The following is a 23,622-nucleotide window of genomic DNA, read 5'->3' as shown; positions in this document are numbered from 1 at the left end:
GTATGTTTACAGTCAACAATTGGACAAATTGAATACAGCCATCAAGGAGAAGCGACCAGAATGGGTCAATCGTAAAGGTGTCATATACCACCAGGACAACGCTAGACCGCACACATCTTTGGTCACTCGCCAAAAACTGAGTGAGCTTGGCTGGGAACTTTTGATGCATCCACCATATAGCCCTGACCTTGCACCATCAGACTACCATTTATTTCGATCTTTGTAGAACTCCTTAAATGGTAAAACTTTCGGCAATGATGAGGCTATAAAATCGCACTTGGTTCAGTTTTTTGCAGATAAATGCCAGAAATTCTATGAGCGTGGAATACTCAATTTGCCAGGGAGATGGCAAAAGGTTTTCGAACAAAATGGCAATTATATATTTGATTAAAGTTCATTCTAAGCTTTATTAAAAATGCATTTACTCTTTTTTAAAAAATCCGCAATTACTTTTTGGGCAACCCAATAGATGCTACTTTGGACTAAGCAAGCAGTTTAGAAACAAGGCCACCTCTCGACAGACCAAGATTACACTATACAAGACACTGATATTACCCTGTGTTGTTATATGGTTCTGAAGTATGGGTACTTGTGAAAGCAGATGAGGCAGTGCTTGGAGTGTTTGAGAGAGAGATTCTTCATAAAATATATGAACCAGTTTGCGTTAATGGAGAATATAGGCGATGTATGAACCACAAGCTGTATGAGGACGATAGCATAGTTACACGCATCAAAATACAACGGCTGCGTTTGCTAGGTCATGTTTTCAGAATGGATGAAGAAGCTCCAGCAAAGAAGTCTTTTGAAGGCAAACACGGTGGTACACGCAAGACCAAAAGCCCGATGGAAAGGACAATTGGTGGGAGACACCTCGAAACTTGGTGTCAGAGATTTAAGAATGAGCGCAGAAGATCGAGGCCCTTGGAACGCTATACTACGTTTGGCTAGTGGAACAAATATAGCAAAGAAGTCCTTTGAAGGCAAACACGGTGGTACACGCAAACCGGGAAAACCAAAAGCACGATGGAAAGCTCAAGTGGTGGCATACACCTCGAAACTTGGTGTCAGAGATTTTAGAATGAGCGCAAAATATCGAGGCGCTTGGAATGCTATTCTTCATTCGGCTAGTGGAACAAATATTCTGTCATAGCCAATTAAAGTAAAGTTACGATATGCATAATTGCATGTCTTTCAAGTTTTAGTATCATTATAAGTGATTTTTTTTTTCACCTTCCCATTATTCCTTTCATTTGTTCCCTTCACTTTATTAACTTGAAGTTCATCATCATTGTTTTTAGGTTTGTAGTTAAACACTTTCAGTTCATAATGTCTTGCGAAGATCCTTCATTTCATAGGAAATTCCCATTTCGTTTGCTTTGATAAACACTTTTATTTTTTTTTTCCATAAAAACTTCACTATTCTGTTTTTGTTCACTTTTTATGTTTGTTTATATGTTTTTTTTTGTTATCCTTGCGATGCTTAAGGCTAACTACATAACTTATTTGACTAATTGTATGCTTACTAGAGTATCGAGATATCCAAATGGATCATCATCGTCGGAGGACGAATCAGAATCCCGACCGTGTTCAGCGGGCGGTGGGCAAGGATAAAATGCCTGCGATTTGACACGTGATTGTCGGGGCACATGTCTCAACTCTTCCTCCATTGAAATGTTACTGGAGCGCCGTTGGCGTAGTTCGCGAATGAACTTCTCAAAGTCGGCCCATTCCGAGTCGACCTGTTCGACGTTCTCCTCACCGTACTCCTCATCATGTATGACGCGTTCGACGTAATTGTCTTCATCGCTATTGCGATGGTGATTTCTTTCTCTGTCCCGAAAATAAACCATAATTGTTTTGTCGTTGTCGATGTCGTTCTTGTCGTCGCCCTCGATATGCTGTCGATTTTCGATTTGGGGTTCAAACCCTAAGGCGCCTTCTCGCTCTTTCGTTCACTTTTCTTTTGTGGTTTCAATGCTGCGTGTTTCTTGGTTGTTTTAGTTGATATAAATGACTTTTTGATGATTTATCAACAAATTATTGACTTGGCTTGTCTTGTTGTTGTTTCTGCTTTTGGCATTTGTTTAAGCAAAAATTCATCAATGAATTAAATGGGGCGGGGGGGGGGGGGGGGGACACTTCTTTACACTTGACCGCGTTTTGTGGATACTATGAACGTTGAATCGTTTGACGATTTGTTTATTTTGTTGTTGTTCTTCTTCCCCAGTTTCGAATGAATAAAAATGATGTCAATTGAGAAATTTTGACAGTTTTAATCGAAACAGAGACTTATTGAACGGCCGAACAACGGGCATTTGCGTTTGCGTTTGGGGTTTTTTTTTTTTTTTTTGCTTAAAACACCACCATTTATTGTTAATTTTTTCTTGATGCTGTTGTTTTATTTGCTTTTAATTGAAATTTGCGTCATTTAATGGCCATCATCAATAATATCAACTTGGAACAGCCACTTGCTATGCGTTGTTTAAGGCCATTTTCAATTATGGACACTTTTTTCTCTTTTTTTTCGTATTTCTTTTTTTTAAGAATTAAAAAATAATATAAAATTCTTTTTTTTTTTTTGTTTCTTTTGACTGCTTTGTCGGTTTTTCTTTGTGTCACGAAAAATTCACTTCCACGATTTTTGTGTTGTGTTACCGTTAAATAAAAAAGATCTTTTAAACTTCTCAACGTTTTCAGCTCAACTGAAGGCATTACTTAAAATTGTTTAACTAAATCAACGCTTAATTGTATTTGCTTACCCCCGCACTATGCCCGCCCCTTCAATAGCATACATCTTTTGATTTGAGTTTAAACTCAAAAAAAAAAATAATCTTTTTCCTTTTCACTTGAAGATGAATTTAAATGTAACGAGGGTGGTATAGAAAGTTGGGTACAAAAAATGAATTTCAATATCACACTTCGAATGTTGTCATTAACCCAATTGGACGGAACTCAAATCACAACAGGGCTCTGGTTTCTGTCCCTATTTCTTATACAAAAGTTTTTAAAGAAGCCATTATAGGGTAATTTGTTGTCTTAGTTGAAAACCTGAGTGGCTTATTCTCCTTCTTAGAGTTATGTACTGGAGACCAATTTAGATCTCCAACCCATTGACATACAGATTAAATATGAGGCAGTCACTGCGGCTATGAGACTTAAGGCGATGGGAGAGTGAATTGAGTATGGGAGCAGCTCATACCATCGCGGTATAATCCTCAGTTCTCATGTGGACCACCTCCATCAGGAGACAAAGATCCTACCAGTGCAATACCTTTTGGGCTGTTATCGCAGAAACCATCCAAATCATCATCTTGTGGATAGATACCCACCGCCCAGAAGCCTTAAGGTAGATCTACACGATCTAGAGCGTGAGGTTCAGCGCTACAAGAGAGAACCTCTAGATCAAGCGGCATATCAAGCGGGTCTGAACAACATTCTTGCAGACGCGTTAATTGGCTACCGGGTGAATGTAGTCCTTGGAGAACGACCGCCACCCATTGCACCCGAAGAAATCGACCTCCCCCGGCAAACCAGAGTAGTTCTGGCTCAATTACGTTCCGGCAGATGCAGCCGCCTCAATTCCCACAGAGCTAGGATTGATGCCGACGTGCAAGATGTATGTCCCGATTGTAACCAGGGACCGCACGATACGCGTCACCTGTTTAACTGCCCGGCCAGACCCACTCGACTCAGACCCAGATCCCTGTGAACGCACCCCATCTTAGTCGAGGAGTTCCTGGGTCTTGACACTCAACAGAATCAAGCAGACGAAAGATAGAACACAATAAACTGCTACAACAACAACAACAACAACATCGAGGAGACGAAAGGAAACCTGGAAGGAAGGGAAAAGGTTTCCCATCGGATACCTGAGATGAACCTTAAGGTGATGATGAACCTTAAGGCACAGTCTTGGATTGACCGAACCCTAGTTTTGCCATCTGGAAGATCATGTTACTCGGATGGATCAAAGCTAGAGACCAGAGTAGACCTGGGGGTTCTGTAAAGGAGACTATGTCCGACCCATGTCCGACCCATGTCCGACCCATGTCCGATCCAGATGTCCGACCCATTGACATACAGATTAAATGTGAGGCAGCCACTGCGGCTATGAGGCTTAAGGCGATGGGAGAATGGATTGAGTATGGGAGCAGCTCATACCATCGCGGTATAATCGAGGCGACGATAGGAAACCTGGAAAGAAGGGAAGAGGTTTCCCATCGGATACCTGGGATAAACTTTGAGGTCGAGTGAGAGGCACTGCTGCCAGCGGCACAGTCTTGGATTGACTGAACCCTAGTTTTGCCGTATGGAAGATCATGTTATTCGGATGGATCAAAGCTGGGAGATAGAGTAGGCCTGGGGGTTAACATTGAGAATCCAGGGACTGGGATCTGTTTTAGACTGCCTAACCATAATACGGTACTGCAGGCGGAGATCCGGGCGATCACGGAATGTGTGAGGTGGTGTGGTACTAACGCCAGGACGTCGAGTGTAAACATCTTTGCAAATTTTGTCCATGAACGTTCCACTAAGGTACAGGGCCAAAGTTCTCACATATCAATGAGTGCAGTCCGATTCAATTTTAAGCTCAATCATAAGGGGCCTCCTTTTCAAAGCCGAGTCCGAAGGGCGTGCCGCTGTGCGACACCTGCGGGTTTACATTGAGAATCCAGAGACTGGGATCTGTTTTAGACTGCCTAACCAGTCTCTGTCCTCTAGCTTTTATCCATCCGTGTAACATGATCTTCCAGATGGCAATACTAGGGTTCCGTCATTTGAAGACTGTGCCGCTGGCAGCAGTGCCTTGCACTCGACCTCAAGGTTCATCTCAGGTATCCGATCGGAAACCTCTTCCCTTCCTTCCAGGTTTCCTATCGTCGCCTCGATTATACCGCAATGGTATGAGCTGCTCCCATCCTCAATTCATTCTCCGATCGCCTTAAGTCTCATAGCCGAAGGGGATAAGTACCGTTGAAAATTCTCGCCATGATTCGAACCGCAGTGCTTAGCGTCATAGGTGGACATGCTAATGCGCTAAGGTGACCTCCCACAGGACCACTAGAAGAATAATGCCCTCTACTTACTACAGCCTCTAGGGGATGTAAGAGGGCTCAAGGCGCTTCTTTTGGAGCGTCTTGATGATAGATGAAAAACTAGACTAGGAATTCATCCGTGAAACGACGTTCGTATTGGACCGCCCAGAATTTTTCTTTAGTCTAGGTCAGCGATTTGTGCTGACCGTAAGTGGGTACTTTAATGAACTTCTGCACCAGAGGAACCTGTTCACGACTGATACTATGTACGAATGTGGTCTTGACGACTGCAGGCATCAACTGACTGAAGGCCGGTGCTATGCAGTCATAAGAGAACTAGACTCGATGAGGTTTAAAGAGGTGGTGTGGGATTTCGGTAGTACACTTGGCCAAAAGGACCTTCGCAAGATTGCCCACCTATCACTCAAAGAGATAAGTTCCCGGATTTAAGACTTCCGGAATCACCCCGCCGTTTTTGGGAGAAAAATATGTGGGCCTAGTCTTTTATTCAAAACGGTCCTGGAAAAGAAATGCGGTTGGGAAAAAGCCAAAAACCGCAGAGCGCTATCTATTCCTGCAGCAAGGTGTTCGGTACGAAGTGGACGGTTAGCCCTATGATGATTTATTCGATGTACACGGCCATTGTTGTGGCGCAGAGGTGAGCATGTCCGCCTATGACACTGAGCGCCTGGGTTCAAATCCCGGCGTGAACACTAGAAAAAATGTTCAGCGATGGTTATTACCCAGCTAATGCTGGCTACATTTGTGAGATAACTTGCCATGTTAAATTTGTTTGTTTGTTTGTTTATTGATACCAGACATCACAAGATAAAAATCTTATAAGTGACGATGCCGGTTTAAGGAATGGATTACATCGAATATGTGTTAAGAAAAATATAAATAAAAAAGTAATTATATTATAAAATTTATCATAAGAGAATTTTTTTAGGAATTATACTTTAAATATAGTGTTTGAAGATTGTTTTCTTGAAAAGAGTAGCATTACTTATGGTTTGGATGTTGGATGGCAAATTGTTCCAAAGACGAATACTGTTGATTAAAAATTGTTTTTCAGAGTTTGAGGTTCGGAAGCGTGGTAGAATGATTTTTAGTCCTCTGCCAGATCGAGCAAAATGGAGATGATCATAAAGATATTTTGGCTGCTTAAGATAGATTATTTTTTGCAGTAAAATAACGCATTTCGCTTTGAGGAGGTTTTCGAAACTAATGTCGAATATTTTGTGGGCGAATTGAGAAATTCGGTCTCTCCTTTTCTTATTAAATATGTAGCGAGCAATGTTATTGTAGCTTACTTTTAGTTTGTTGAAGTCTCTCGAATCACAATTTGCGAAAATTTCACATCCATAAAGTAGAGTAGGTATAAGGTAAGATTTCGCTAAAAGCATACGTACTTGAAAAGGTGTAGAAGTCCGCACAGACCACAAACTTCGCAGCATTCCTTGAACTTTACCAACAGCTTTGTTTATATGATTAGTCCAAGTCAGTTTGGAATTGAATATTACACCAAGGTTGCAGGATGTATCAACAGTTTCTATTACCGAGTTGTTCAAAGTAGCTCTTACAGGAGGAATCTGGGTGGTTGATCGTTTTAAAATTTTCATCAGTTTAGTTTTTGACGGATTTAGACAGAGACTATTTTTACTCGCCCAGTTCTGGATTTCATTCAGATCGCAATTAATATTATTTATACATGATTGTACGCAATTTGGTTTAGCGCTGGAGAAAAGCTGAACATCGTCAGCGTACATTTGCACATTACAATGCATTGGAATATCAGGTAGATCATTTATGTATACAGAAAAAAGTAAGGGACCAAGGATAGAGCCCTGCGGAACACCTCTAGGTACATCAAGTGCCGCAGAAGTTGTATCACCGACATTGACGGATTGACGGCGTCCGGTAATGTATGATGAAATCAGTTTACAGGCCGGTTTGGAGAAAAAGAAAAGTCTGTCAAGCTTCGAGATAAGAATATCATGGTTCACTGTGTCAAAGGCTTTACTGTGGTCCAGTAAAACCAGAAATGATACCATATTATTATCCATATTTTGTCTCAATTCTTCCACAACGTCAATTAATACAGTAGAGCAGTTTCTTTTTGTTCGAAAACCAGATTGTCTATCATTCAAAAGACCTCTGAAACTCAGGAAGGCATCTATTTGAGTATTTATAATACGTTCCAAAGCTTTAGAGAAAAACGGCAGGATAGCAATCGGACGGAACTCTGAATTCTGTTTGGGTATCGGTATAGTTTTTGCCAATTTCCAGTCTGTTGGGAACGTTGACTTTGTAAGAATGTTGTTATAAATGTGTGTGACAAATGGAAGTATTTTCGGCAGTACCAATTTGGCAAATCTAGGATGTATGCCATCAGATCCCATTGCGTCAGACTTTATGGTTGCAAAACTTTGTAAGACTTCTTCGGGACTAACACATCTAAACGAGAATGTGTCTTCAATCTGTGCTGTAGAAATATTAGAATAAGTGTTTGTGCCAGGGTCCACAGTATTTATTTTCAAAAAGTTTTCATTTATCTCATCTAGGTCAGAGATAGAAAGACAATCAGTGTTGGTATTGGATTTCGATCCAATTCCGATGTTCCTTATTTCTTTCCATTTTCGCTTACTATCAATTGCATTTTCGAATTTCCTTTTATAGTACTGCTTTTTGGACTCGTTAGTCTTTTTGAGCACATCTCTTCTAGCGGATTTAAACGTGTCATACAGTGTAGGCAGTCTATAACGTTTCCATCTTTTATATGCCAAATTTCGAACGCTGATCAAGTGCTTGATTTCAGGAGTAAACCATGGCTGTTGTTTTCTGTTAGTATAAATGACTTTGACAGGAACGCATGTGTCGTAAATTGAGCAAAGGTTATGATTTAGGAAGGAAACTTGTTCGTCAACACCTTCCATATAGAAAATCTCTTCCCAAGGTACTTCATCTAAACTTTGATGCAGAAGTGGCCAGTCAATGTTTTTGAAGTCGCGATATGTCGATGTACAAACAGTGGGATTAATTTCGAAGTGGTATGTGACGAAAAGCAAATCATGCTTGGAGAATGCGGGGGCATCTAGCTGATTGTAGAGAGATATTTTGGACAAATGGCTGACAAAGAACATATCTAGCAGACTCGCGTTACTTCTTGTGAAGTGAGTTGGTGCGGAATCATTCACAGGAAGTAGCCCTAGGGTTTGCATTGAGTCGGCAAGACAGCGCTCAACAAGCAAGTTGCTATTAAAATCACCAGCTACGATTATATTGTCGTACTCGATGGAAATTATATCTAACAAGTGATGTAGCTATGAGGCACGCCTTTCGGACTTTGCATTAAGAAATGATGCCCCTTAGCATTGAGCTTAACTTTAATCGGACTGCACTCATTGATATAAGGGAAGTATCCCAACTTCTTTAATTGAATATTCATGGAAAATTTAGTTGTAAGCGATCATTGTGAGACCAGTGCCAGGGGCACCGCCAAAGTGGAAAGTTGCGGAGAAAAGGACTCTTAAAAGGGAGTTTCAGAAAGTGCAGAGACTAGCCTGAGTGGGAACATGGGAGCATCGATATCCATACCACAGAAAAGTTTTGAAGCATTTCTGGATATGCAAGCTATTGAGGTCTGTGCAGCAAATTTGCGCTAAGGCTGATAGAACTTAGAATTCTAAAGGAGAGAGATAAGGCCTCGATTCCATTTTGGACACTATGAACACTATACACCGGGCCTGACTGAGGAGAGTCACAGACTACCTGGAAAGAGGACTTCAAGATTCCCTTCGCTGATAGGCAGAAGTGGGAGACGACGGTGAGGCTGCTGGACGAGTGCATGATCTCAGACAGAGGTCTGTGAAATAACGATAGTCGCAAAATAAATTCTGGGGCGGAATTTGCTGTATTCGAAGCTCAGGATTTATGTGGACAGTATGGCGGCCCTGAAGGCCTTGAGTGCGAATTTGAGGTGATTGGCGAAGTGTTTAGAGTCCATGAATGGACTTCGGGCATAGACACATAGCGGTAACATGTATTATCACAAAAAGAATCCTCGACAATTCCCGAAGAATGTATAATATTGGGTTGCCCAAAAAGTAATTGCGGATTTTTTAAAAGAAAGTAAATGCATTTTTAATAAAACTTAGAATAAACTTTAATCAAATATACTTTTTTTACACTTTTTTTCTAAAGCAAGCCTAAAGGAACAGTTGATAACTGACAGAAGAAAGAATGCAATTACAGATTCACAAGCTGTGAAAAAATTTGTCAACGCCGACTGTATGAAAAATCCGCAATTACTTTTTGGGCAACCCAATAGTGACAACATCTTTCGACGCCATCCTAGATTGACGTTGGAACATTCCACATAAGAGGCCGCCGTGGCACAAAGCTTAGTATGCCGCCTCTGAAGATAAACGCAAGTATTTTAATCCGGGTGAGAATATCAGAAAATTTTCCAGTGGCAGTTATCCCATTATTAGTGTTGGCGACACTCGTAAAGTTTAGCTAGCGCTTCACCCTTGAATTTCCTTACATCTCCAATATAGAAGTCCCAGACCTCTAGTCTTCTTCTTCTTAATTGGCCATAACATAACATTTGTATCTCTACCCAAACGAAGGATAGATTTCCAAGCGCCTCAGTGCAGTCTTCTTGTGCCCATGTAGTTTTCACCTATTTCCAACATTTACTTAGACCATACCGGTCTGTGGCTATCATTGTTTGGTTCTAGGGCTAGGCTTAATCGAGTCATTGTGGACGTTCGTGATCTGCTAGTCTATCATGTTAATGTCCTTCACAGTTTCTATCACCAATTCGAATCTACTAGCGAAGGTGTTCCAAAGCCTTATCCAAATCTACGATCTTTCTTTTTAACGGAGAGACCTTGTCTTCATTATTTTTTCCAGGGCTGAAGCTAATGTAACTATGATCGGAGTTGCTATGATCAAAGAAGACATCCCACCTACCTATACTTCTGGTGATATTTTTCGATACAAAGGCAACATCTAGAACCTACTGCCTTTTTCTGGTAAGGTCGTTCTATTTACTTTATTACAAATCGTTATATGCATTGGTAGGACTACTCACTAAGTAAAGTAATATAATATTGGGTTGCCCAAAAAGTAATTGCGGATTTTTCATATAGTCGGCGTTGACAAATTTTTTCACAGCTTGTGAATCTGTAATTGCATTCTTTCTTCTGTCAGTTATCAGCTGTTACTTTTAGCTTGCTTTAGAAAAAAAGTGTAAAAAAAGTATATTTGATTAAAGTTCATTCTAAGTTCTATTAAAAATGCATTTACTTTCTTTTAAAAAATCCGCAATTACTTTTTGGGCAACCCAATATATAAAGAGTAACCACCCAGCTGTGGGATCTATTCATTTCAGGTCCATTTCATGTACAGAAACCGAAGCATGGGGCTTAGCTTAGGTCAGAAGCCGGAGAATGGTCAGAAACCAGAGGATGATCAGGGTTCAGATTTTCCACTCATAAGATTTGTTACTTTTCGGAGCCACCGTATTGAGGATTTTGTTAGTAGCACGGAATTCCTAACTTAAAATTTTCTTTTTCAAGGTTACTTTTTAGTTTTCAGAGCGCACAACAAGTCGATTACAGGCTAAGGTATATGTCCATAGTGACATGGGGCGGAATAATATCTGCACCCCCTTTTCAAGCTAACCTTAGTTAGGCGCTTAAAATTTTGCACAAATACTTCACATTAGTATAGGTCAGTAGGGATTGTAAAAGGGGCCATATCGTTTCATATTTTGATATGGACCCCATATAAACCAATCTGTGATCTTGATTTCTTGAGCCTTTAGAAAGCGTAATTATTATTCGATTGGGCTAAAATTTTGCACAACCTCTTTTCCTGTGATTGAAGGTGCCAAATATGGTCTATATCGGTCCATAACCTGATATATTGGGTTGCCCAAAAAGTAATTGCGGATTTTTCATATAGTCGGCGTTGAAAAATTTTTTCTCAGCTTGTGACTCTGTAATTGCATTCTTTCTTCCGTCAGTTATCAGCTGTTACTTTAAGCTTGCTTTAGAAAAAAGTTTAAAAAAAGTATATTTGATTAAAGTTCATTATAAGTTTTATTAAAAATCCATTTACTTTCTTTTAAAAAATCCGCAATTACTTTTTGGGCAACCCAATAGCTCCCCTATCAACCATTGTTCTCCTGATTATACTTCTTGAACCTCTGTAGAGCGCTCTTCTTATCCGATTTGGCTAAAATTTCCACGAGTTCTAAAACATGTGTCAAGTATGGTCCGAATCGGTTTAAAACCTGATATAGCTCCTATACAAACCGATCTCCCGATCGATTTCATTTCTTGAGCCCCTATAGGGCGCAATTCATATCCGATTTGGTTGAAATTCTGCACAATGACATCTACTATAATCTTCAACATTCTAGCCAAGTATGGCGCGAATCGGTTCATAACCTGACATAGTTCTAATAGCATAAGAATTCTTATCCATTATGCTTTGTTTACCTAAAAAAGAGATTCCGGGCAAAGAATTCAACAAATGCGATCCATGGTGTAGGGTATATAAGATTCGGGCCGGCCCAACTTAGCAAGCTTTTATACCCACCTCCGAAGGATGGGGGTATATTCATTTTGTCATTCCGTTTGCAACACATCGAAATATCCATTTCCGACCCTATCTTGATCAGCGTAAAAATCTAAGACGATCGAGACATGTCCGTCCGTCTGTCCATCTGTCTGTTGAAATCACGCTACAGTCTTAAAAAATAGAGATATTGAGCTGAAACTTTGCACAGATTCTTTTTTTGTCCATAAGCAGGTTAAGTTTGAAGATGAGCTATATCGGACTATATCTTGATATAGCCCCCATATAGACCGATCAGCCGATTTAGGGTCTTTGGCCGATAAAAGCCACATTTATTATCCGATTTTGCTGAGATTTGGGACAGTGACTTCTGTTAGGCCCTTCGACACCCTTCATCAATTTCCCCCACATCGGTCCAGATTTGGATATAGCTGCCATATAGACCGATCCTCAGATTTAGGATCTTAGGCCCCTTAAAGCCACATTTATTATCCGATTTTGCTGAAATTTGGGACAGTGAGTTGTGTTAGGCCCTTCGACATGCTCCGTCCATTTCGCCTGGATCGGTCCAGATTTGGATATAGATGCCACATAGACCGATCCGCCGATTTAGGGTCTTTGGCCCATAAAAGCCACATTTATTATCCGATTTTACTGAAATTTAAAACAGTGAGTTGTGCTAGGCTCCTCGACATCCTTCGTCAATTTGGTGCAGATCGGTCCAGATTTGGATATAGCTGCCATATAGACCGATCCTCCGATTTAGGGTCGTAGGCCCATAAAAACCACATTTATTATCCGATTTTACTGAAATTTAAGACAGTGAGTTATGTTAGTCTCCTCGACATCCTTCGTCAATTTGGCCCAGATCAGTCCAAATTTGGATATAGCTGCCATATAGACCGATCTCTCGATTTAAGGGTTTTTACCCATAAAAGGCGCATTTATTATCCGATTTTACGGAAATTTGAGACAGTGAGTTATGTTAGTCTCCTCGACATCCTTCGCTAATTTGGCCCAGATCGGTCCAAATTTGGATATAGCTGCCATATAGACCGATCTCTCGATTTAAGGGTTTTTACCCATAAAAGGCGCATTTATTATCCGATTTTGCTGAAATTTTAGACAGTGAGTTGTGCTAGGCCCCTCGACATCCTTCGTCAATTTGGCCCAGATTGGTCCAAATTTGGATATAGCTGCCATATAGACCGATCTCTCGATTTAAGGGTTTTTACCCATAAAAGGCGTATTTATTATCCGATTTTGCTGAAATTTGAGACAGTGAGTTATGTTAGTCTCCTCGACATCCTTCGCCAATTTGGCCCAGATCGGTCCAAATTTGGATATAGCTGCCATATAGACCGATCTCTCGATTTAAGGGTTTTTACCCATAAAAGGCGCATTTATTATCCGATTTTGCTGAAATTTAAGACAGTGAGTTGTGCTAGGCCCCTCGACATCCTTCGTCAATTTGGCTCAGATCGGTCCAGATTTGCATATAGCTGTCATATAGACCGATCCTCCGATTGAGGGTGTTAGGCCCATACAAGGCGCATTTATTGTCTAATGTCGCCGGACATTCAGTTAGGTTAAATCCCTTGACATAGTTCTACATTATGGCACAGATCGGTCAAGATTTAGATATAGCTGCCATATAGACCGAGCTCTCGGTTTTAGGTTTTGGGGCCAGAAAAAGCGCATTTATTGTCCGATGTCGCCGCAATTTGGGACAGTGAGTTGTGTTGGACCATTCGACATCCTTTTTCACTCAGATCGATCCAGATTTGGATATAGCTGCCATATAGACCGATATCTCGATTTAAAGTCTTGGTCCCAAAAAAGACGCATTTATAATCCGATTCAACTGAAATTTGACACATTGACTTATGTTAGGCTTTTCGACATCCATGTTGTATATGGTTCAGATCAGTTTATTTTTAGATATAGCTACTAAAAAGACCAATATTTTGTTATACATAATTGAGCATTGACTTGTACTTATTAGTAATTGGTCCAAATCGGATCATATTTCGATATAACTGCTATGGGACAAAAGGTATGCAAATTTCACTGGATTTTGATGAAAAGTGCTTTACATAGATACCCGAGGTGGTGGGTATCCAAAGTTCGGCCCGGCCGAACTTAACGCCTTTTTGCTTGTTCTTATTTTAAAATGTTACATTCATTGACCATCCAATAAAAAAAATTTAATTCCCACGGTATATTTTATCTTTTTTTTCAGTTTAGATATATTCCTTAAACTTACTATAGTTTTTATTAAAACTTATTAAACCTTCATCTATCTAAACAGCCGGCACATGACCCATTGATCTTTAACCCCTTGAAAAGAAAACAAAAAAAAAAGAACCATACAATTTCATAGAAAAGTGTTTTCGATTAATAACTACACACAGATCACATTGAGTGTCATCACCACCATCTCTATCATCTGCAGCAGCAGCGTAGTCTCATGATTCTTAAAATTCACGCCTCACGCCGTATTGTCATAGGCTAAGCCTGAAGCGTTTTTCTTTTTTTTTTGTTTTGCTGTAACTTGAAAATTGAATGATGGATAATTTGTGAAGCTTGATCTGATACTTGTATCATGTGGAGCGGTAAAATGAGTGCATGAGTTTTTTTTTCTCGAACCCATGCACAGTGGGTTGAAATAAGAACAAGTAAAAGCGTGCTAAGTTCGGCCGGGCCGAATCTTATATACCCTCCACAATGGATTGCATTTGTCGAGTTCTTTTCCCGGCATCTCTTCTTAGGCAAAAAAGGATATAAGAAAAGAGTTGCTCTGCTATTAAAACGATATCAAGATATGGTCCGGTTCGGACCATAATTAAATTATATGTTGGAGACCTGTGTAAAATTTCAGCCAATTCGTATAAGAATTGCGCCCATTGGGGCTCACGAAGTAAAATAGACAGAACGATTTATATGGGATCTGTATCGGGCTATAGAACGATTCAGACCATTATAAACACGTTTGTTGATGGTCATGAGAGGATCCGTCGTACAAAATTTCAGGCATATCGGATAATAATTGCGACCTCTAGGGGTCAAGAAGTCAAGATCCCAGATCGGTTTATATGGCAGCTATATCAGGTTATGAACCGATTTGAACCTTATTTGACACAGTGGTTGAAAGTAAAAATAAAATACGTCATGCAAAATTTCAGCCAAATCGGATAGCAATTGCGCCCTCTAAAAGCTCAAGAAGTCAAATCCCCAGATCTGTTTATATGACAGCTATATCAGGTTATCGACCGATTTAAACCATACTTGGCACAGTTGTTGGATATCATAACGAAATACTTCGTGCAAAAATTCATTCAAATCGCATAAGAATTGTGCCCTCTAGTGGCTCAAGAAGTCAAGACCCAAGATCGGTTTATATGGCAGCTATATCAGATTATGGACCGATTTAAACCATACTTGGCACAGTTGTTGGGTATCATAACAAAACACGTCGTGCGCCCTCTAGAGGCTCAAGAAGTCAAGACCCAAGATCGGTTTATATGGCAGCTATATCAGGTTATGGACCGATTTGAACCATACTTAGCACATTTGTTGGATATCATAACAAAACACGTCGTACACAATTTCATTCTGATCGGATAAGAATTGTGCACGCTAGAGGCTCAAGAAGTCAAGACCCAAGATCGGTTTATATGGCAGCTATATCAGGTTATGGACCGATTTGAACCATACTTGGCACAGTTGTTGGATATCATAACAAAACACGTGGTGCAAAATTTCATTCCAATCGGATAAGAATTGCGCACTCTAGAGGCTCAAGAAGTCAAGACCCAAGATCGGTTTATATGGCAGCTATATCAGGTTATGAACCGATTTGAACCATACTTGGCACGGTTGTTGTATATAATAACAAAACACGACGTGCAAAATTTCATTCTGATCGGATAAGAATTGCGCACGCTAGAGGCTCAAGAAGTCAAGACCCAAGATCGGTTTATATGGCAGCTATATCAGGTTATGGACCGATTTGAACTATACTTGGCGCAGTTGTTGGATATCATAACAAAACACGTCGTGCAAAAATTCATTCCAATCGGATAAGAATTGCGCACTTTAGAGGCTCAAGAAGTCAAGACCCAAGATCGGTTTATATGGCAGCTATATCAAAACATGGACCGATATGGCTCATTTACAATACCAACCGACCTACATTAATAAGAAGTATTTGTGCGAAATTTCAAGCGGCTAGCTTTACTCCTTCGGAAGTTAGCGTGCTTTCGACAGACAGACGGACGGACGGACGGACGGACGGACAGACGGACGGACATGGCTAGATCGACATAAAATTTCACGACGATCAAGAATATATATACTTTATGGGGTCTCAGACGAATATTTCGAGTAGTTACAAACAGAATGACGAAATTAGTATACCCCCCATCTTATGGTGGAGGGTATAAAAATGTAAAAAAGAATTTCAGTAATGAATTTTTAAAAATTTTTACACAATGCTTGATGATATTTTTTGAGCTCATATGAGGTTTGTTATAGCATTCACCACAGAATAGTGATGGCCCTAAAAAAGATTTAATATACGATTTTCTGAAATTTGGAAAAATTAATTATCAGCATCTTTGCAAGTAACCGTTGAGTAGAGCGAGCGTATTTTCACTATTACGCAAAAATTTTTAAATCCTATCAAGAATAGCTACGATTGGATTATCGACTAGGCGTTTGGTGATCTGCGTCTGTTTCCAGTGAAGCGGCACATCTTAAGACAAGAAGTAGTAGAAGCGTCAAATCGTAACCTGTTATCTGCCCTTTCTACTCGTGTGGGTGCCTTGGCACCTGTAGTCAAGAGAAATGCTTCAAGCACACAACCAGTCATCAGAGGAGAAGCCGGATAACCCAGAGGAATGGGTAGTTCGTCCCCAGTCTTTAAGTAAAGGTGGTGTTTCCGACAGTGACATTATAATAGTAATCGCAGCCGAATCGAATGATGGGGTCAGCGGGATGACGGCAATAGAGAGCGAGGGCTTTGCTAAGCCTCGTCGGGGCATGACGAAGGAGTCTGGGAAGTATATATCAGCAACGCAGTCAGGCGAAAGTGCTGGATACGGTTAGGGATAGAACTGACATTCGCAGCACTTCCAAGGATGATGGAGAGTGAATCACTTCTCCCTTAGAGCAGAACACTGCGAAACCACTAAAGATAAAAGTGAACCCCGCTTTCAGGTACTCTGGAATAACCAGGCCAGGTTTCTCTCAATGAAGACTCCAGACAATATTCTGCAGAGAAAGAGAAAGTCGGAACAGCTACAAAGGAAGCGCGCACGGCGCTGAATCTTCAAGGAAGATAGTGACTTTCAAAAGAACGCCACAGCCATGCCGTACGGGGGAAAATGGTAGCTGAAAAAGGTAAGGAGTCGACCTCATACACCAAAGTGGCCAGAAAGTACAACAGAGGCGAGAGAGATATATGTCAAAGTTCGCGAAAAATTTATTTATGGAGGATTTTGGTTGGGAAAATTCGAACCCAGGCTGATGGCCTGGGAGAGAATGAGTTTCGTGGTCCATTTGGATCGGGTGAAGGAAAAAATGAGTAGCCGGAATGGTTTATGTCGCGTTACGAATTTATTCGTGACGCGACGTTTGTACGTTACAGCCCGGACTTTGGCTTCGACCTAAGTCTGATTTTCATACTGACATGGGGACATGACTTCTTTAATGCATTTTTGCATCAGAGGAGCTTGTCCGCGACTGATCTGTGCGACTGTGGGAGACCTGAGGACTGGAGGCATGTACTGAAGGAATGCCAATTATCGAGGAGGTGTGGGATTTCAGTAGGGCCTTTGAAGACGAGACGACTGTTGCAAGGCGCACATGACTTAGTGGAGGCATGAATACACGCTACTGGTGCGACCGAGTGATTTGGTGCTGCGCATGACATGGCCTGGCACCTGCCTTACTCAAGTTGATGCTGGGGTGTTTGCCCATCGTTGTTTCCTGTAGCTTTTGTGGTCGTGTGCGATCATCCGTGGCCACCCTCACGTTGATTGTTGAGTCCCATGTTGGAGCTGATACATGAGGCGTAGCGCGTGAGGGCTGCCATCGTCCTGGTGTATGTTGTTTTTGTGCATACTCATATATGCTGGCTGTTAGGTCGGCTAAGGGAGATTCTTTTTCCCAGATGACCAGTCCGGAACTGTTTAGGGTTCAACTAGTAGTTGTCTTTTAAGGCTACGTAGTCTGACCGGAGACTTTAATCTGGTACCAGGGATGTGAGGAGCCCCTGGAACTTCGGTTCCAGCCTGATAATGGTCAGGCCCCAGTGAGGAGCAACGTGGTGGCTGTGGTTTGTACCCAAATCGCGGGTAGAGTACAAGCTGGGCGTGGAATTGCGTTTTCAACCGGGAGCCGTAACCCATAGATCGGAAGGAGTTTTAGGTAGTGCTCCACTCCTAACCAAGGAGGTGAACACTTCCGAATACGTGGGATCAAATTGGTGCTCGTATGTGGGTTACCACATATGGGGGCGTTTGTAGACGCATTGTATTTACCCTTGGGCCTTGGGCCTCGCGTGTTTGGCATCTGCGTTAAACACGGCATTCGTGTGCGTCGCATAGTTACTGATCATCCAAATATTTTGTATTTCGCCGATTGGGATCAGTACGAAAAAAAAAATTTAGGGGTTTGAGTCTCCAAGTTTGCAAAAAAATTTCCTCTTTATGGCGTAGGGCAGTCGAATGTAGAGTCTACATTGTAGACCCATGATCAATTTAAAAATATGGCAACTACAAAATGGTAAAACCAGACTTAGAAAACAACTCCATCGCGATTCCTTTATTGAATGCCCTTTTCAATATTTTTTTCACCTTCATCCCACTGTGCAATGGTCTATCTTTCCTGCTACAGTTTTTTTATCGCCGCCATAATTCCAAAAACTGTAACAATCATTCATATGAGTGTTTTGTTTTGTTTTTTTTTTTTGCTTCTTTTTCGAGTACACAGGCAATCCATGGAAATCACTCGAAATTCCACTCATATCAGGGATAAGTAAGTGCCTCCCCATGTACGTTACTATCTGAAGAGGTGTAGTGTAGGGTATGAAGAATGAACATCAAGAAGAATATTTGTCTCTGTCTTACAAGTGATTCCGATCGTTGATGATGACGATGATGATGTTGAGCAAATTTAACGTTGATAGATATCCCCACATGATACTGATATCAATGGTCATACAGTGAAGTGTGGGTCCGTCCGCATGTCTAACTCTTCATTTGTAGCTAAAGGCGCCTTACATTTGCAAGAGGTTTGATGGCAGGGTAGTTTAAAGTGCAGATAGACAGACAAACAGACAGCAAGACAGACGCATTTACGTATGACTAGCTCTATGAGTGGATAATAAATAATATTTAGTCTCATTTTATTGAATTCATTGTTAACTTAATCATTTAACGTCTGCTAATATATGCCAGAGAAAAAATGTGTGTTTAAGTGAGAAATATTTTATTGCAATAAGATTAATTTACACCCAAACAAGGAATATTTTTTTTTATAAACATTATACACGTGTGAAATGTTCATTTAAAAATAATACACTCGAGCAAAAAAAAAAATAGAAAAATCAGTTTTAACAAGTAAAAAGGTGTAAAGTTCGCCGTGTCGAACTTTGGATGCCCACTCTTTTATAATAACTTGTTTGAACCGTTGAGTGGAGCGGACGTATTACTATGTCGCTCCACAAGTATCAGACCGCAGCATATGGTCTGCTACTGAAACCTCGACTAGTCGAGTGGCAGCTCCAGGCTCCACTAACCGACAGACGATTGGTCAGGAGGGGTTTTTGACGAAGACATCTGGTTCGAACCGTAAGGACAAGGCCGAACCCATTCTTTCTTCGCATGCCTATAATTTGCCTAGGCCATCGGACTTTCCCGGAATAATAGAAAACGCATCGCTCTCAGGTTTATTGAGAGGCTTGGTGCGATTGATTCTAAGACTCTCACTAATAGGGAGAGAGATTCCCCAAATTTGGCTCGGGAATTCGCTGCATAGGCCACCCTAGATTCGGAAACTGGAATAATACAAAACGCATGGCTCTCAGGTTTATGGAGAGGCTTGGTGCGATTGATCCTAAGACTCTCACGAATAGGGAGAGAGTTTCTCCAAATTGGGCTCGGGAATTCGCTGCATAGGCCAACCCAAAGACCATACGTCTAGATTCGCAAACTGCACCGCAGTCAGCCCAAAGGCCGCGGTCACCTGGAGTGCATCCCATGCCTAAAAGAACTAGGGCAAACAATAGTATGATGGGTCCAAGAACCTTTGCTTATGTCGCTAGGGACAATTTGTTTATGGCATTTGTCGACAAAGAAGAAGAACAGGGCTGCATACCTAGGAATTATTGGACTGGGATAGTCAATGGACTGTCATCGGTATACTCCGATGTCCTTGCGGAATTTCCTGGATCATCTCCAGTTTGTGACGATGCAGGCTGGTATCGGGGCCGATACAGACTAATTGCCTTCGGGGACAATGATCAATTGAAATGTATCGTTGTGTGCTAAAAAAAAAGATTTGTGAAATCTGACCAAGTGCAGCACTAGATTTAGTCAAGAAGGAAGATTTTCCGTCTCGTCCAATGGTGCATGCTTGGGTACCAAGAATTCCCTCAGATCCTGAATTCATATTTGGGAGACTAAGGGAATGTAATCCCAATCTATCAACCACCGACTGGAAGATTGGATGAGGCTGATGGTAACCGGGGACATGCAGTATTCATACTAAACTCGCAGACCTCAACAAGTCTGAATGGGTTGTATCCTACGGATTCAACAACTTGAAACTGAAGGTTTATATAAGCGGTGGGGTGGGGGAACCATCAGACGACTATCGACCACATCGCTAAAGTCTGGCGGATTGCACGAGACTGAAAATTCCCTTGTCATAATCGATACAGGAGGGGAAGGCATCGAAACTGGACCCAACAAGCCCTGTATGGGTGGGTCATCTAAGGTATGCACCAGCGGGGAAAGACAGAACTCAAAAAGTACTCCGACAGCAGCATCTAGGGAGGATTCGTCCACACCGCAATAGTCCAGTGTCCTGAGGAAGAGTGGTCCCACTTCTTTCTCTCTTGACATGATCTAACGAATCTAGTGAGGATGCACTCCTCGCGGAATCAAAAGACGTGGCTAACACAACAGTGGTAGAAGTTCTGAATCCTGACTATGGTCCGGTTTCTACAGATAAATCTCCACCATTGTAAGGCCACTTCGGCGGCATTAAAGGTCCTCCTGATGGCAGGGGGATTTTACGTGGTTTTTATCCAGGAACCATGGGTGTGTGGAGGAATGGTTCGTGGACTAAGAATTCCGCGATTTAAACTACTCGAGGGTACGAGCAATGGGAGACACAGAGCCCGTATTCTTGCAAAGAATAGTCTGAAAGTTTTACTTCTTCCGTCGCTAAGCACTGAAGATTCAGTGGTAGCGAGCCTTGAAATTAAAAAGTCTCATTACTAGCTGACTTTCCTATATATGGCACACGATTCAGAGATGCCGCCTTCAAACCTTAAGTCGCTGGTTGAAGCCGCTTCTGTAGGGAAGAAGAGCCTTATTGTAGAAAATGATGCTAATGCACATCACCAGACATGGGGAAGTTCGGATGTCAACGAAAGGGGTGAGCTGCTTATCGAATATATTATAAGTTGCAATCTGGCGACATGCAATAAAGGAGATAAACCGACCTTAATTACCAGGAACTTGAGAACTTGTCTAATTTAGTGGATCTAATTTATCTGGATGGTTCAACGGTAGGAACTAGAGTCCATATTCCTTCTTTTGTTCCTGTGGTATAACAATGAACGAAAACGTCTAGGTGAGTATGGGCTTTAGACCCTAAATCGGCAGATCGTTCTATATGGCAGCTATACTTAATTATGGTCCGATCTTAACCATATTTGAGTCGGATGTCGGGAGACTTAAAACAACAACAACAATTAAATGCGAGTGTTACGAGCTTAAGACCCGAAACCGGCATATCGGTCTATAAGGCAGCTACATATGGTCCGATGTGAATTATATTCTGTTTGAATATCGGGTCCTCTACTACAACTTCCTATTTCAAATCTCAGCGAAATCGCACAAAAATGTGGGTTTTATAGGCTTAAGACCCTAAATCACCAGATCAGTCTATATGACAGCTATATCCAAGTTTAGTCCGATTTGAGCCATTCAAAAACTTAAACTTACACCTCAGTAGTTTGGTGGACTGCTATGGAGAAAAAGTGCAACATAAGGTCCATACAACAAGTTCGGAGATCATGTTGTCTTGACATAGGCGAAGCTTTGAGGACCCCGCCCACTAGGGCACTGGTGACTATTCGTGATATTCGACCCATTGTCATACAGATTCAGTGCGAGGCAGCCAATGAGACTTAAGGCGATAGGAGAATGAATTGAGGATGGAAGCAGCTCATACCATCGCCGTATAATCGGTCCCGAGCATGAAATAAAATGTTCAACAAACTTGCCTCTCAATAAGTCCATTGTAACACGTGCTGTGTAGCATGTGTCACTATCTTGTTGTCATGTCAAACTCTTGCATTTTGGGCAAAAAAAGTTGGATATCATTTAACGGTAGCGCTCACCATCCACAGTTACATAACAATTCGCATCATCTTTGAAGAAGTACAATCCAATGATGCCAGCAGCCCATAAACCGCACCAAACTGTTACTTTTTCTGGATGCATTGGTAGCTCTTGCAATGCTTCTGGCTAATCTTCACTCCAAATTCGACAATTCTGCTTATTTACGTACCCAAAATGATTACGCGAAAAATGATAGGAAACTTGGAAAAAAGGAAAAGGATACCTGGGACGATATTTGAGGTCGAGTACGAGGCACAGCTGCCATCGACACAGTCTTGGATTGGCGGAACCATAGTATTGCCATCTGGAACATCATCTTACACGGATGGATAAAAGGGGACAGAGTGGGCCTGGGGGTCTACATTGAGTACTCAGGGACCGAGATCTGTTTTAGACTGCCTGACCATAATACGGTCCTGCAGGCGGAGATCCGGGTGAACACGGAACGCATGAGGTGGTGTGGTACTAATGCGAGAACGTCGAGTGTGAACATCTTTGCGGACAGTTAACTGGCCATAAGGGCAATAACAACCAGGAGGGTAAGGTCACGAACAGTCTTGGAGTGTAAGAAGGAGATTAACGCCTTCTCTGAGGATGGCACAATCCGCACCGTTTGAGTGCAGGGCCATAACGGAGTAAGGGGGAATGAAAAGGCAGACAATTTGACTGTGAAGGCCAGAGAACTGCCGTCAATAAAATTGGTTAACCCGAAGATTTTCGGGTCGACGCAGTCCGATTTAAGGGCGTGGGCGATAAATGCGCATGCAACCCAGTGGGATAGTGAAACGTTCGTTAGTTTAAGAATTAGATTAACGTCTTCTCTGAGGATGGCAGGATCCACATCGTTTGGCTGCCGGGCCATAACGAAGTAAGGGGAATGAAATGGCAGATGATTTGACAGTGAAGGCCAGAGAACTGCCTTCAATAAACTTGGTTAACCCGAAGTCTTTCGGGTAGACGCCATCTGATTTAAGAGCGTGGGCGACAAACGCCCACACTGTGGAACACCGAAACAGTCGGTTGTAAGGCAAAAATCTTATGGGGTAATCCGGATCGTGAGAGGACGAGGCTACTACTGAAAGGAAGTGACAAGGAGGTCAGTACGCAGTCCGATTTAAGATGTGGGCGACAAACGCCCTCACTGTGGAACAGCGAAACAGTCGGTAGGACGGCAAAAATCCTATGGGGTAATCCGGATCGTGAGAGGACGAGGCTTTTACTGAAAGGAAGTAACAAGGAGGTCAATATAGCTTTTGGTGTCATAACGGGACACATAGGACTACGAGCTCAGTTATGCAAAATCGGTGCGGCAAGTCATAGCATGTGTAGGCCATGTGGGAAAGATGGTGAGACGT

At 41.7% G+C, this 23,622-nt stretch overlaps 1 protein-coding gene across 6 annotated transcripts in view; it reads right to left on the bottom strand.

Moving 5' to 3' along the window:
- Window positions 1-23,622, bottom strand: part of LOC106094168 (chloride channel protein 2) — a 140,316-nt gene that overhangs the window by 75,601 nt on the left and 41,093 nt on the right. For 2 of the 6 annotated variants that reach the window (XM_059362346.1, XM_059362352.1), the window contains exon 1: window positions 1,524-2,076. The exons of 2 other annotated variants lie outside the window; for them this stretch is intronic. In XM_059362346.1, the coding sequence (XP_059218329.1) occupies window positions 1,524-1,850 (327 nt within the window). In that variant the 5' untranslated portion in view covers window positions 1,851-2,076. Of the gene's footprint in view, window positions 1-1,523; window positions 2,077-23,622 lie in introns of those variants that run through there. 2 more of the 6 variants (XM_059362353.1, XM_059362351.1) reach the window with 2 other exon arrangements.

The sequence above is a fragment of the Stomoxys calcitrans genome, chromosome 2, assembly GCF_963082655.1.
Source record: "Stomoxys calcitrans chromosome 2, idStoCalc2.1, whole genome shotgun sequence".
In the NCBI taxonomy this organism is placed as follows: Eukaryota; Metazoa; Arthropoda; class Insecta; order Diptera; family Muscidae; genus Stomoxys; species Stomoxys calcitrans.
The sequence above is the reverse complement of the archived record's forward strand: the minus strand, read 5'-3'. Positions and strand labels throughout refer to the sequence as shown.